This window comes from Amphibalanus amphitrite, unplaced genomic scaffold, assembly GCF_019059575.1.
Source record: "Amphibalanus amphitrite isolate SeventyFive unplaced genomic scaffold, NRLGWU_Aamphi_draft 000019F_arrow, whole genome shotgun sequence".
In the NCBI taxonomy this organism is placed as follows: Eukaryota; Metazoa; Arthropoda; class Thecostraca; order Balanomorpha; family Balanidae; genus Amphibalanus; species Amphibalanus amphitrite.
In genome coordinates this window covers 1,749,435-1,765,520 of record NW_024881515.1, presented here as the reverse complement: position 1 = coordinate 1,765,520, position 16,086 = coordinate 1,749,435, and the positions used below count along the sequence as shown (strand labels likewise).

General features: G+C 47.7%; 1 protein-coding gene across 1 annotated transcript in view; it reads left to right on the top strand.

Moving 5' to 3' along the window:
- LOC122389766 (sodium- and chloride-dependent glycine transporter 2-like) overlaps nucleotides 1-16,086 on the top strand; it is a 45,467-nt gene that overhangs the window by 23,460 nt on the left and 5,921 nt on the right. The window contains exons 2-5 of the mRNA XM_043382114.1: nucleotides 12,787-12,910; nucleotides 13,144-13,329; nucleotides 14,240-14,383; nucleotides 15,817-15,966. Coding sequence (XP_043238049.1) covers nucleotides 12,787-12,910; nucleotides 13,144-13,329; nucleotides 14,240-14,383; nucleotides 15,817-15,966 — 604 coding nt within the window. The remainder of the gene's footprint in view (nucleotides 1-12,786; nucleotides 12,911-13,143; nucleotides 13,330-14,239; nucleotides 14,384-15,816; nucleotides 15,967-16,086) is intronic.

Below are 16,086 nucleotides of genomic sequence, written 5' to 3'. Positions count from 1 at the left end.
CGGAGGTCGCGACAGGGCCGGCCATGGAGGTCACCTACCCGGACTACCACGGAGGTCATCCACCTGGGCTGCCACGTAGGCTGCCCACACGGGCCGCCGTGCGAGCTGCCCACCCGGGCTGCCAGGGAGCTCGCCACCCGGGCTGCTGTGGAAGCTCCCCACCCTGGCTGCTGTGGAGGCCGCCCCACCTGGGCTGCCATGGCAGGCTGACACCCGGGCTGCCGTGAAGGCTGCCCACCCGGGCTGCCATGGAGGCTGCCACCCGAACTGCTGTGGAGGCCGCCCCACCTGGGCTGCCATGGCAGGCTGCCACCCGGGCTGCCGTGAAGGCTGCCCACCCGGGCTGCCATGGAGGCTGCCCACCTGAGCTGCTGTGGAAGCTCCCCACCCTGGCTGCCGGGGAGGCCGCCCCACCCAGGCTGCCATGGCAGGCTGCCAACCAGGCTGCCGTGAAGGCTGCCCACCCGGGGCTGCCATGGAGGCTGCCACCCGAACTGCTGTGGAGGCCGCCCACCTGGGCTGCTATAGAGGTCTTCGCTCTCCTGAGAAGCCGCTTACCGGACGGCCATTGAAGACATCGTGCTAACCAAAGTGGTTGGTGCACGTGACCCGGATCTGGTGAACGACAAACTAAGGTGGGGACGAGGAACAACAGGTGCGTGTGTGTACTGTACTAGGTATACGATGTCATTTTGTAGGCGTTGCGGAACTTAACATGATTGTGTAGATTTAGATGAGTAAGGGATGTGACTTTTTGTAGGAGTTGCGAGGACGCAACTAGGGTTGTTTGGACTGAAGATGTAGCACGCTACATCTTGAACATCTAACGTAGTATCTTTTCGGCACGGCCGGCCCGGTGACGCGCAGCTGAGCAGAGCGCTCCCGCACGCTTCCCTCCCTTGTCGTTATTCCCTCCCTCCTCCCACCCGTCCCCAGGTCCACCCTCCCCAATCATTTCTCACTGTCCGCACAAAATGGGCCGCCATTAAACTCCAATTAAGACAAGCACCTCTGAAGACAGTCACATCAGGATGAGTCATTGGTAGTCATTACAAAGCAGCTGAAGCTACAAGCAAACGTCGGCACACTGTGAAACCACGCGCAGGCTTAAGGCACGTAGCACATTGGGTCTCACGTAGCCATGGTAGCACAACAGTGCGTCCCACTGCAACGGAATCTGCTAAACTTAGCAAACAGACGTAGTTCAGGACGTCTCCACTGCGGACAGAAAGCGCTGTTGTCCGAAACAAACGTAGTTCAGGACGTCCCCACCGCGGACAGAAGGCGCTGTTCTACTGACCCTTCCAACCAAGATGACGTCAGTGGGCGGAGCAAGAGTGACGTCACAAGGGGCGTTGCCGGCAGACGAAACGGAAGGAAACAAAAGTTTGAATAAAATGAAATTGAAGAATCAAAATTAAAACTCGAAAATCACCAACCTTTCGGGGATTGGTTTATGCCAGCGACTACTAAGATGATAAAGCACTCAACAGGAAGACGATTCGACGGCCAAAAATTGCAGACACAGAGGAGCAAGGTGACTAAACAGGACAGAGGGCGCCATCTTACGGGCCCACCCACAAGAGGAAGGCAGAGGAAGATGACGGCGCAAGGGCGTGGCAGTCACCCCCTCCCCCCAAGCTATAAAAGGGTGCACCACCCAACCAGAAAGAATCACAGTCGAGCAGCCGAGAGTCACAGTCCACAGCTGGAGCCGGAGACGCCATCTGGGAGCCGCCGTCAGTCCGGGGTCACCCGCGAGAAGCCTCTTCAGTTCGAGTGATCAGAACCGAGGACAGCAGCCGACGCTTGTGACCACACTGAGAAGCGGAAGCGCAGAGAAACTCCAGAATGTGAGTGTTGTTGAAAAGTCTGCTCAATCCCAATCCTTGACCCCCCCCCTCTGCCCAGCCTACCGTGCCGTGACGACTGCCAAACATTTTCGGTTGCCATAAAATGCACTCTCAATTGGAATTGGAAAACTTAAATTACTTTGAACTTATTGGTCCAGACACCCTAGTAGCATATTAGGATCTGAATTGTGAGGTCATGTCAGAGCCGCCAGTAAATACGTTATTGTCAGTTGGAGTGCGAAATACATCGCGATTAGGCCGAGAGCGAGATCCTAAAATTTGAATAAGCAGCTCAGTGTCACGACCGCTGAAATTTGACATGTTGCGTGTCAGCATTGAAATATGTCTTTGTGTTTGGCCAAACTGGTTCGTTCATTCATTATCGGCGGTAGTCAGGTGCGCTTAATATTTGAGGTTGGAATTCGTTTGTGAAATTAAGGGTGTAGATTCGTGCTGTACTCACTAAAAGTTGCTTTGCGAAATCATTGGTAATATTGCTGTAGGAATTAATTGCGAAGTCGAAATAAATTAGTGAACAGGTAAATACGGTTGACAGGGAATGTAATGTTTTAAGGTGGCGACTGATTCATGCAATCGATCTATGAATATGGCTATGAGTTATGATTTTCAACAGATATGAATGCTTGAGCTTACGGCGGAATTTCTTCTGTTACTTAGGTGCAGAGTTGAGAGTAGTGGTTTGAGGTCGACGGTCTGACACTTTGCGACTTTAGATGGTCCTTGTACTTTGCGTCATTGTAGTTGCGAAATGTCGAGTAATAGGTAGATGTAGAATTGTTTGTGGTTAGAACTAATATGCGACTAATATAGGTACCGATCGTTGTGCTTTTGTAGAATAAATACTAGAAAAATCATACCTTTGGGAAAGATCGAAGGGGATACGGAGCTAGAAAAAAAACTTACGTGGAATGAAGCTGATGAGATGTCGAACAGGGAGATATTGCAGCGATATTTTACCAGATTCACACTCACTGACACATTCGTTGAATCTACCCGGCCCGAAGAGACCGCACACACCAGTACTGCACCGCGAGTGATGACGCGCCCATCGCGGCGCGGCCTTGACAACTGTCGACTGTCGACGCGGCGCCGGCCGGCAGCCGTGGTAATCGTCGTTCGCGACGCGGGACCGTGCGCCGCTAGATGGCACATGAGAGCAGCGTCGGGAGTGGAGCAGCGGCCACAGTAGGACAGTGGGCTAACCGTAATTGGGGCGCGTGCGGTAGGTGAAGGTCATTGTATAGGAGCATGGTTAGTTGTGGAAAGTTGCAACGGGATAAGAACGTAAACAGTTAATGCATAATTTTAAATATGACATGCTATTTGATATTTAGGACTGAACTTCGTTTGATGTGCATTGTTTACTGCTAATAGGATGATTTAAATTATATTTTCTATGAAAGGTTAGGGACCCCTATGACAATATTCTGGCACTCTATAAAGATAATTTGTATAGGTAACTAGTAGTCCAGCAGAAGCTATCGAACGAGTTTCCAGGAGTCATTTCCGTTGAGCATTCAGTAATTCACTATGATACGGTGGATCACAACCAGACGACAGATCGGTGCGTACTAATTGGTTCTAGATCATCTGATTAAATCAAGAGCGGTTCAAGGTCTGCTAGGGTTGTATACGAGAACTGATGATTAGGTTCACGCGTACAGCAGCAATTAGGACTTGAGATTACGATTTGGTTTGGATAAATAATGCGTTTTTGTTCTTCGCGTTCTTGCGAGTTAGCGCCAATGATTACTCCACCAATATTGGCACAGGGCATTGTGAGGCACAGACGGCTTGTTTGCCCGTCTCCTATGGCGTAACGTTTACCAGCATGACCGTATGAGACACAGATGCACTTCTCATAAACACACGTCCAGACCGGAATAATAAGAGGGACACACCGTCACGTACGCAGGGCATATGCACGTTTTCCGCCAGTGGTACCGGCTACTGTTAGATTTCCCGCTTAGGTAATACTGGGTAACGAGGCAGTGAGAGGTTTCTATGGCAGAGGGAAGGAGAAGACTGTTACAGTGCAGTCGGAGAGTAAGTTGGAGCTATGCCAAAGGTTAGAAGCCGAAGGTCAGGGGTGAGTCACCCAAAGGGCGGATAAGGCAAGCTGTAGTGTCCCGAATAAGTCCTCATACTTATTTTGTAAGGGTACCTTAATCGGTACTGGACAGCCTCAGGGGAGGTAACGATGTACTCCAGGACACGTAAGGCCTTGAAAGTAAATCCCAGGGTTTAAGGAGAGTTCCTGAGGAGAGTTCCAGGATATGAACGGTGGTCCCTGGGTCGTGAACGGAGGTGTTACACGCGGACCGGAAGAGGGCATAGGTAATCTCTCCCGGATAGAGAGATAAGTCGGATGTAAATCGCGTATATGTGTATACCATAGGTCTATCGGACGTGTGTGGATCCCATAAATTAGTAGGGTGGATATTTGTGTATGATCATTCTGGACGGCCCTGCGATAAGTATCTTTGTCGCCGGTTAGCGGAGCATGCATATGGATTTCGGAAAGAGACATTTATCTCGCCGGGGAGACCATGGTTTGTAAGACGCCTAACACTATCGGAGGGAATTTCGGGGGCTACCAATTAAATTTGGGTGAATACATGAAATGTGAACGTAATGCGAGCAAGGATGTGAGAATGATGACGCATGAATCTTAGAGTAAGGCCGATAGGAATTTGGTAGAATTCGGTTATGGCAGTCGAACAAATGATTCTCGAGGGCAACTAAACTAGCAAAGCTAATACGAACTAAGTGGGCAATTTTCGTAATGGGGAGGCCAGTGATATAGGAATGGGTGACTGGACGAATGATCACATTCAATTAACCAATTTAATTACCACCCATGTTTGGCAGTGGTCATCGGGACTTCGAATGCCCTGTCCTTCACCATACCCAACTGTGCCGCAAACCCAGCTGATCGGATCCCTCTATCCCTAATCCGAGCAGTGAAGAAGCATCTCGTGCATCATGGTCTATACAATGAACAGAATCATCAAGCCTCTAAATCAAAAAGCATCTTCCATCAGATGTATTTGTATGCAAGGTGGATCGATATCTACATCTCTCCCAGGTGGACGTCAACCAAGATCTCTATCTGGATACATAGGCGTAGGAACGTTTTCGAAGTCAAAACGGTGTTTTGCCACCTTCGCCCATGCAGGGGGGGGGGGCGGGGGCGAAGGTGGTGAACCCCCCCCCCTATTTGGTGCGACCCCCCCCCCCCCTGGTGTTTGAAAACGGAGCGTCGTAGAGCTTAGCGGAAAAGACCAACGGATTGCTCTCAACGAGATCTCGCGATTGGTGGTATATTTTTTGGTCCTAGGTCAAAATTTGACCTACTTATGACCGGTCAAAGGTCAAATTTTCGGAAAAAATCTAACTTTTTCAGATTTCCGCGCCGATTGCGGCAAAACGGTAAGAGATATCGACTTGAAACCTTCACTATCGTGATCTTTGATCAATTCTCTATCGTTTGGTGTGTATTTTGATGTCATAACTCTAAAAATGATGCGTTGGGAGCATCGGAAGTCTGCAAGGTCATTTGTGCATTGGGTCACGTCAGGCGTGTGACGTCACTGACCTGACCCTGACCCAAAATGAACTACAAGAAACAACTGACGATGCCTGAAATGGATAGCAAATTCGAATTCAGGGCATCAAAATACCCCGAAAAGGCATACAAGTGCAAGAAGTCATTACAGGTCAACCGAGGTCACTGACCTGACCTTGACCTTTAGTAACCTTGAAAAGGTCAACGGACATTGTGTCAATGTCAAATCAGCCAGTTATGATTCTAAAACAATCCATCAGTGTGTCAGGTCAGTCGGCATTTATACCATTGTGAAGCAATCTCCAATTTAGCGTAAATCTGGCCGGGGGTTGTTCCCTTTATGACGTCATAACTCCGTGACCTGACATGACCTTGACAAAAAAAAAATACCAAAAGTTGCGCAAAGGATGCCCCAAAGGGTACTGAAAATTTGAGCAGGCTATCTGAAACGGTTCGGCGTGTAGCTAAGAAAAACCTCAGGGGGGGGTTGCACCAACCCCCCCCCTACATGGGCGAGGGTTAAGCCTTCCAATAGCTCGTCAATTTTCTATCACGGAAGAAATCATTTTATGTTCAGATAATCTGCAAATCACTCACAACTTGTGTAATCAACAAAGAAAAACAATTTCCTACCATTTTTACTCAGCAGAAACAAGGGCAGCTCAGTTTGGTTTTCGACAGCGGAGACAACAATGGCTTATCCGGCTCATCTTCCCCCAGGTGAAAATGGCTCATCTTGCCCCACCCGTAGCCATTTTCGATTAAACACCCGCTAAGGAAAATAACCATGCACCGCAGATAACAACCATCTCATTTTAAAGGCAAAACATGTCTTAGTTATCAGGGGCGATACCACATGTTACCGGGTGCTGAGCGTGAGAACGTTGCCGTCTCACGTGAAAGACTGCAGCATCGTAAGCGAACGGCACATAGTAGCTCAAGTCAATTAGCGCCATAGGAGCTGAGAAACATGGGGTGGCTAAACTTGCCCCTTGGCTCATTTTACCTCACTCTCCCCTATTTGGGGCTCTCAACTTTGATTTGTTAAAGTTGTTTGTCTGTTTATTATAAAAGCTGTCAAATTTGCCGTATCATTAAACTTTTATTGAGTTTGTATTTCACACTTATCTAAAATGAACAATTTTGTCACTGGCTTCTTTTATGAATGGAATTGGGAAAACCTTGACCTGAGTTTCACGTGACCTTGGCACCCACAATAATCAATGAGACAAACATTAGATCAGTGGTCGGCAGGTCCCCCGGGGTCGTGCCCCCTTTTTTTGGCGCCAGGCAGGGCCATTACCCCCACCCTACCAGACACCATTGGTGATACAACCAATGTTACTGAAATTCCATACTTTTCCGTGACTCTTTGGGTAGGTACCATATCTGCGAGAAACCGCAGGCCCCTCCCCTGCGGTTTCTCGCAAATATCTCAAAAACGTTGGCACGGAGCGCCACCATTTTGGAACATTTTATCATACATCGTTTCTGCACATGTTGTGAATATTTCAGACCAGAGTCACTCAAGGTCAGGTCACCAGATCGATCACGTCAAGTGACCTCACCTCAGTAAAGACTGCAACGCCTATAGCTGCATCGAGTGACAGATCTCTTTCAAACTTTCAGGAATTGATAAAGGCAACAACATGTAAAAAATTTGTATCTCGGAGATTTGATGTCGGTGACCAAAGTTCAGGTCAATTTCACGCCCTCTCCCATTATCAATGGGAGAGGGCGCAAAGTCAATGGTAGAAAATTGAAAGGCGCCTCTTTTGGACCAGTGTCATTCCTAACACTGTGACACTCTTATTTACAAGTAAACATGACCGCTGAACCGGAAAATTGCACCCGTAACCCCGCTGTATGTCCCTGAGGTCATTTCAGGTCATGAATGGTATCTAACAGCTATTCGCTAATAACTTTTGATAAAGGCATCCCAGAGCGATGAAAATGCCTTATAAGTGTTCAGCTCGACGATACGGATCGACTGATGTGCAACAAAACATTCGATGCTTCTCGACGGGAGGATCACGATGCTGATAAAAGTGAGCTCTTGCAAGTTTTGAGTGAAAAGTTATTTAAGAAAAACTATCAGCAAGCATCGTACATTTTGGTAGCTTTTGTCTCCTGCAGGCTAAACCACCTTCGGTTGAATCTGAGGGCAGGCATCAGAAAAAACGTTAAGAGAGCTATCGAATGCGTTTTTCCGCAGCGCTGTAGCTCTATCCTTTCCTGAGCTATAGGCCAGTTTGTCGAAAATTGTCAAAGGTTGACCTGGAAATTGGCGAAATTTTACGTTCGATGACCTCTGGTGACCTGACCTTTGATTTGACCTAAAAGGTGACCATAGTTTTTTCTTCATCATTTCTTACGCTCTTTCGATCGCCGACTACGGCGTTTCGCTAGTGACCCAGGAGCCAAGTTAATAGGGGGTGTTCAACCTCCATCTCCAGCAGGGCGTGGAAATCCAGGAGCCCCAGCAGGGCGCGGATTAACCCCCATACGTATAGGGGTAGCGGGTATTTTTCGAGAATAGATCGCGTTAAAAGGGTCGGATCACGAAAAAACTGTACCATCGAGCCGATCATTTTTATCTGTCCTGAAAATGGCATGACCTTAACCCAAATAACCGTTGATTTGTGAGATTTTCTTGAGATCATGGCAGGCCACAAAATCTCACTTCAAGAAGTTACAGCAGGACCCGATTAACTCGGCAGTTGTTATTGACCTATGGAAGGTCACCCAATGACCAACGACCTTTAAATTGGGTAGCAGCGGCTGCTTATCTTCACGGGCAACACGCTCAATTTTTCTGCAAAGCTCCAGCTCAGAGACCGAGATGCTCAGGTCAGGGTGTAATGGACGACTCCTCTCCCTTGCGTTAGTGACTGTGAAAACGCCAATAGACGAGCGCCGGCTAGTAGGTACATGACAGTTACTTTCCACGACTGTACGGAATGGTGAGCAGCTACATGAAAATTGGCATGCGCCAGCTAATCAGTTCATGCTTTGTGCGTTTGACCTCGACTAATCTTTGAATCCTGGGGCACAACAGTTGCGATGTTTGTCCCATCAAGGGAGCCATTAATTCTAAAAAAAGATGAGGCTTTCTCAGAGGCCCTCATTACCCCCCGCCGAAGGGCGCCATTACCCCCAAAGGGGGCATGCCCCACCATTTGCCGACCCCTGCATTAGATAGTATATTTTACATGTTGTCACGTTGCTTATCATGAAACGACTATGGAAATACACAGATGTGCGCTGACTTTCATTTGCTATTCTGGCCTGACATGATCTTGATAAAAATAATCACAGGTTAAAGGTAATTTGGTTCAGGGATGTAAAATTCTCAGACAAGATGCAAAAATTATAAGGGCTATTTAATTTTCCGGGAAGTTATAAAATTGATTAACTCCAGGGCACCAAAGAATCGTCGCAATGCTTCGCTTTCGATAGGCGTTATCACAAGTGTATTCGCGGCCATCGGGGCAACGTAAGAAAAGAAGAAACCAACTGGCCCCAAGAACTTTAAATTATCAGTTAGCATGCACCTTTTCCTTGATGTGTAGAGAATTTACCATTATTTGTTACAGAAAATTGCATTTAAAATCTTCCATTTATGCTTTTTTCATCGTTTGCACAATATGTTCTTTTACTAAGCTAGAAACACTAATTAGAAATAGTTCCCGCATCATCAAGAACAATAGGGAAGGCTTGAAGTGAATAAAATAATTCAAACGGTTTTGTAATCTATGTGAAGGCACTTCTAAAATTGCCTGTAGAAATATTGAAGGCAAAAGTTCAATTTTGTCACAAGACGGATGTCTATAAACCTATTTAACTTGTGACAACTCAGCCGGTATTTCGTCGCCTACAGCCCAGCTTTCCATAGTGACCGATAGAGGCGCTGCTATCGATGTCCGCCCGTGCCGCCTAACGTTGCCGCGATTTATTGGTGAAAAACAGGGGGCGCGGTCTACTTACCTCTACTTATATGTGTGGTGAGGGCTAATATTCATTTTATCTGTGTTATTAATATGCAACAATTTCTACATTAACTGAGACCAGTCCATATGGGTATGTTTTTCTCACGGACAATGACAATATAAAAACAATGCGAATAAAACCAAACGTTTCGGACAACAACGTGCCTTCTTCAGTCGAGAAAAATAAGTGTATAGGTTTAACATCGATGAGAACTACCTATACCTATGCGGCACCATCTCGGTCTGGCCAGCCGGGTTGCCGATAAAATACACAAATGTATATAAGCTTCCATGATGTGCTTAAAAAACTGCTGAAAATATATCTTTAAAAAAACAAAATTAACTACTTCATCAATTTTATCGAAAGAAAACATGTATGCCTAATTACTTATTTCTTGCCACTGACGGAGGCACTTTTTTGTGCGAAAGGTCTGTTTTGGTCATGTTTTGGTTTTGGTCGAAAGGTCTGAAAGGCACTTTTTTGTGCGAAAGGTCTGTTTTATTCGTATTGTTATTGTATTGTCATTCCCTGTGAGAAAAAGGATAACTCTTCAGTTGGTAACCATAACAGCGAAACGGCTTAATGTAACACAATTCACTGTGTATACGAAACCTATAAGTCCCTAAAAATAATCCTATAGTTACAACTTTTAAAAAGATACAGCTTATACAGCTTAGGCATATATTTTTTCTGCATTAAGATGATATTCATTTATCTCCACAGAATATGGTAAATTAGTGCTGCTGAAGTTCGCTTTCGAAGCGTCTCCTCCAGGCATTCCACAGCTCTCGTGGCATTTTGGATCACGGAACATGGCTGGGCGCAGGACAGGCCGTCTGCGAGCTTGGACGGACCACGTGACCACCTCCTCCCCTCCCCCTCACTCCCGTCCCCTTCCCCAGCAGGGCGTCCGATCTAACCGCGCTCCAGGCAGTCGGCTCGGTCCGACCCTCCCCTGGTCGAGCCACGGCCCGGTGCCGCCTGAGTTTGTGCCGGGTGCAAAACTGGAGTGGTAACTAGCGCCGGAACTAGTAGTCAGCACGACCATCGTCAGATGGCAGGAGTAAATGGAATAAGCGGTTCCAGGTTTCAGAAGGAATGGGGCAGGAAAAAGCGCCGAAAACAATGTTTTGCTGATATAGCCATAAAAAGTTCACTGAATTAGGAGAGCAGCACATCAGTTTAAAGCCCTTCAGATGGTGGTTTTAATAAGCACACAATCATTTCCCAATTCGCCTCCAACGGTGTCACAGGCAAAGAATACGCTGAAATACTAGTGTGTACAGAAGCAACTGCGGGTCCCTGTACAGACAGACACTTAAGTCAGCAAAAAGTGGGGGGGCCAGTTAACATTGCTGGCCCCCCCACCTCCGAAAGTGGGGGGGCCATGGCCCCCCCGGCCCCCCCTGTTCCTACGCCTATGTCTGGATACCTACATCTCCCTCAGGTGGATCTCTATCTGGATATCTACATCTCTCCTTCAGGTGGATCTACATCTCTATCTGGATCCATACATCTCTGTCAGGTGGATCTCATCTATCAGGATCTCATCACTATCTGGATCCCTCCCTATAGCTATCTCAGGATCTCTTCAACGATTCTCAGGTTCCCCTGTATCACCAGCTCTACTATCGAGTCATCACAGCAGCGAATTGTTCTTCTTGTACAACCAGCCGAACAACAATGGACCGCTGTTTGATTCACCGCAAGATGCAGCTATTTATTCTGTATTTATGCTTTCTTTCTCTAAATCCCCTCGCCACATGTTCACCTTGGGGAAATGACATTCTGATTTGCCATTTGGAATGCTCCGACACCCCTATGCAAAACAGATGATTTGATAGTCACAACATGATGACTCACTGAGTCTTGTTCTTGTACCGCTCCGTGCAAGCCGCGGGGAGTGCAAGCCCCGGCACCACCGCACGAGTCACCGTGGCCGCTCAGTTAGCGCCGGCACGGCTGTTTTGCTCCGGTGAAAAACTCCACCGTCGAGGAGAGAAACTCGCCGCTCGGCGCAGTGACGCTGCGGCGTCTGTGGCGCGGCGCAGCCGGCGGCGGCGATTGTGGCGCATTCAGCGGCGCCCTGTGCCAGGTGTCTGACCGAGCGACCCGGGACGGCGCGGCGGGTTTAATGAGAGAGCGCCGATGACTGTACAAAACCACCTTCCTCGTGGCGAACGAGGAAAACCCGACCGTCTTTGAACCCCCAGCGTCTTCTATTGAGACGTCAAACATCCGTTTTATTATAAGTGTGCCGTATGATCGTGCCTGATTGATTCCAACGGGCCATTGTACGACCTCACGTGACGGTGACTAAGAACTTCTTTTGTCGCTATGGAAAGCGATGCGGCCTGCAATATGATTATTAGTGGATGCGATATCAGCGATATGTGTGCGCAGTAGGGGTAGGTATGGCTTTCCAACGATGATGATCTTCGTCAAACACGAATAAACGATCAACCAATGAAAATAAACTCATGACTCCACAAATAAGCTATGACGAACTGGCGCCATGGGTTTATTAGGATAATCATTTACCTGAAACCTGCTTGTAAAATTCACTGTAAGTGCCCTTTTACAATTCCATTTAAAGTGAGACACATACGAGTACGGTCTGGATTTAGTATGTGTTCAGATTAGAGCTTCCTTCAGCTATAAAAGTTAGCAAAGAGATGGTTTTTGATTAACTTGTCAATACCAGTATAGGTATCCACTATCCACATACCTCAAAGTGAAGCGGATAAATAGACCGGTCCTCACATTCTGCAAAGAAGACGTCCTTGATGTAACCGCAAAAGTTCCAGCACCGCGAGTCCAGCGGACGTTTCTCTGCACGATCTAAAAAACATTCGTTGTACGACGGTGTGGTTTGATGTGCTCCCTGACCCAGACCAAAGAAACAACCCTCTTCTGTTCTCGAGTTGTCGCCGTAACCACATCCTGCTGGATTGATCGCTCAGGGAAAAATCCGAAGTCGCGACGGCCATGCATGCGCAAAATAAATTAAGTTCCGTGATCAATACCGACCTTGAAAAGTGTGGAAGGTCTTTTGTACTTCATCCTGCGTTACACGTCACCCTTAAACCATCTTCACTGGTTGTGTAGGTATGCATATTGCGCAGCTCAGTATTGCATATTTATGTTCAGTGCAACAGCTTCTCCAGAATTCCTACAATTTCCTATGCAGGTCACCAAGGTTTCGGTATCATCGTTTCCCCACTGGCGACAGTGAGAGATCTGACCCTGGGTATGTTCTGCAGGGGCGGTTCGGCCAGCAGTCCCTATAGCTCCTCACGTCCCAAGTATCGGCGGCCGGAGAAATCTGAATGACAGTCCGTAATCTGTTCGCAGGCGGGCCGGCCACCGGTACCCAACTCGTCCGTGGAACACTTGTTCGAGGGCGACGAGAACCCTGAGCGAGGCAACTGGACCGGCAAGCTCGACTTCCTCCTCTCCTGTCTCGGATATGCCGTCGGTGAGTAAACGACTGAGGTCCAGTCATACCGATGTCATCACGTATAAAAGGTGTTCAACAAATGAAGTTGAAGTTGTTTGCTGATTTTACTGATTTTTTTCTTCTTCAAACGGGAGAGTACACAGTTGTCACAAAGAGGAAACGAAACCATGGCATCGTTCTAACGACTAAATACACTCGTAAGTTGTAACTGCCCCACTGAGTGACGTTTTGCCTCATTTAACCCGTTACAGGTCTGGGGAACGTGTGGCGGTTCCCGTACCTGTGCTACCAGAACGGCGGCGGCGCCTTCCTCATCCCCTACGCCATCATGCTGTTCTGCCTGGGCGTCCCGATCTTCCTGCTGGAGCTCACTATCGGCCAGTTCAGCGCCATGGCCCCGATCACACTCTACAAGCACTACGCGCCCGCCTTCAAAGGTGAGAAGAGAGGGGAATTGAACCCGCCGCGGCGGCACGGAAAATCAGGCACGGGTGTGTATGTATTTGAGTGGGTACTGCCGAACAGACGTGAGCAAAGCAGCATGACAGAAACATCTGTTTTACTAGGCTAGCTCTCCCACACGGATATCGTTAAACCTAAGCTCGGATTGGCACAGAAAGACTAGGTCAGTGTCAAACCGATGGCGACGACCTTCAGTGGAACCGCAGACCGGTGGCATGTGACTAACCCAGCCATGAAGTTATGACGAGAAAAAAAAAAGAATCACAATGCATCGCAATGGGCTAGTTGGATGTCTGCCAGAAAGTGACGGATAACATGCCTATACCTCTGATTATAATTACAAACTGGATTACATGGTCACTGTCACATCACATATGTATGAGCCACAATGTATGCCCATTGCAAATGAGGCATGAGTTGAGCTGTGGAGTCTTGCTTAGGTACAGGTATGTACGTTTGACTTAACATGCCTGCAGCTCACAAAATATAGTTGTGGGGCCAAACTTTGTCGGATGCTCAAGCCACGCTTTACGCGCACTGTGCTCTGCAATCGGCTTAGTTATGCCCATTGGTCTGCATATATGTCCCAAACCCATATATCGCAGTATTGCATGTGCATTGTGCATGCATGATGCACCTGAACAGCGAGCAATGACTCACTCATCTCATGATTTTTTTTGGTGGGTTGATGTGTACCTAATTCATGTTTATCCCAGTGTTGACCTTACATAATTCACACAATTCTCAATAAAAATGACTCGTCTCTGTTGTTATTATTTACTACTTCCCCCGTACAATGAACAGAACATGACTGGCTACGGGAGGCCCACGTCAGTAAAACGCTAACGCCCGTGTTCTGACGCACTTCCGTCCTCCGTTCGACAGGTCTGGGCGTGGCCATGTTCCTAGCCTCGGTAGCCGTGGGTCTCTACTACAACATGATCATCGCTTGGACCATCTACTACACGTACTCCAGCATGACGTCCGACCTGCCCTGGCAGTACTGCCACTGGGACTTCAACACACCCAGTGAGTGAACACGGAGCGCGGGGCACGGAACGGCCAAACGTTCGGTCAAGGGGTGAATTCGGTAGCTACAACGCTGTTCAATCACAACGCACCGAATCAGCGCAACACGAGCCTAGATTTGCTGGTTCTTATCTGAAAAGTGCTCGAAAAGCTCAAATGAGTCTCAGCTGAGATGTGTCTCAAATGAGACAAATTATCCCACGAAACACGCGTGCAGTTTCTGCATCGCAATTATGCTCCATGGCGGACGCTATTTATAATGTGACTGAGGAGTACAGTACCGTTGTGTCGTTAATTTCCTTTTGTCATTCGGTTAGTTTCGCAATAATTCCTACGTTTGCTTTCAAAGACGCGAAAGCGCATGTCTATACAAAGATATGTTCGTTGAGTGCGCCGACATTCGTTTATAAGCATTGAAGTTAAGTTGTGCCGGAAGTGGGATGAATGAGTTGCTGAACCATTCGTTCCACAAGATCGTATTGATCTGAGAGTGAAGTAATCACTATGCTATTGACGCCTTTTGTTTAACTCCGCTGCCGTCACGAGGCTGAAGGACGTTGCCGAGGTCAAACATTACCCAGCGCCCGATGAGCCTTGAGGCTCACTCTGTCCAAAGTGTGAAGTGTGGACCGTGCCGCCGTGGTTTGGAGCCATTCTTTTGTCTGGGTGGATGTGAAAGGCCCTCAAATGAAGCTCCATCCGACCGTCACGGTGACACGAGTGATGACCTTGTGGCGGCGTATAATCGTGACTCATTGTCATTGGACAGTCGAAATCATCACGCCAGATTGCACTGAAAACAGCCAGCATGAGTGGCATTGTCTCGATTACTGGCAACATGCGCAGTTTGGTAATTAGAAGGCTAAATGCGCCAGCTCCCAACGTTAGTTACGCCGCTGAACAGCGAACGCTGCCTGCTGCTGGCAAAACGGTGTGCCGTGCTGCATGGTTGGAGCAGAGTAGTTTAGGTATATACGGACACATGTGGGTGATTTCCATGATTTTTCTGATTCACCGATGCTGGCCTTGTGATTTTAATCACGATGCATTATGCCATATCATTCAAAGTAAGCCCATCATTTTGCGCTAGACTTAGAGGACAATGTCACAAGAAACGACAGACACCTAAAATACTCTTTTACCAGGAACAGGTATTTGAGCGTCTGTACGAAGAGTCGTTCTATCCCAGCTATTCATTTTCAAGAGACTGTCCTAAAGGACCCTTCTTACCAATATCTATCCAAAAGACTATCAATTCCTTCTAACTATAGCACCACAATTATTTTTATACGATTACGTTCAAGTCTCTCCTCCAAAATACCATTATAACCATAGGTATTTGTTTCCGGCTGTTTCAGTAACATGAAGCATAAAGCTGGGTCCATCCAGCCTCTTCATGAATGCCGTTCTAACCACGCCCCGTCCCTGCCCAGACTGTTTCAGTAGCACGGAGTACGAGAGGTGTGCGACGGAAAACAACGGTACCTGGTGGATCTACAACTACGGCAGGTGCATCACCAACACGACCGAGGCGCAGCTGTATCAGGTCAACGAGACGCTGCCCGAACACCTCAGGGTCTCCCGTGAGTGACGAGCCTTCTTGGAGTTCAACATCCCATATGATTCGTCGATAAATGAAGCCAGATAACGCAAATAAACTGCATGTATTTAGAAATTATTTGTTAAATCTGTTTGAACCCATA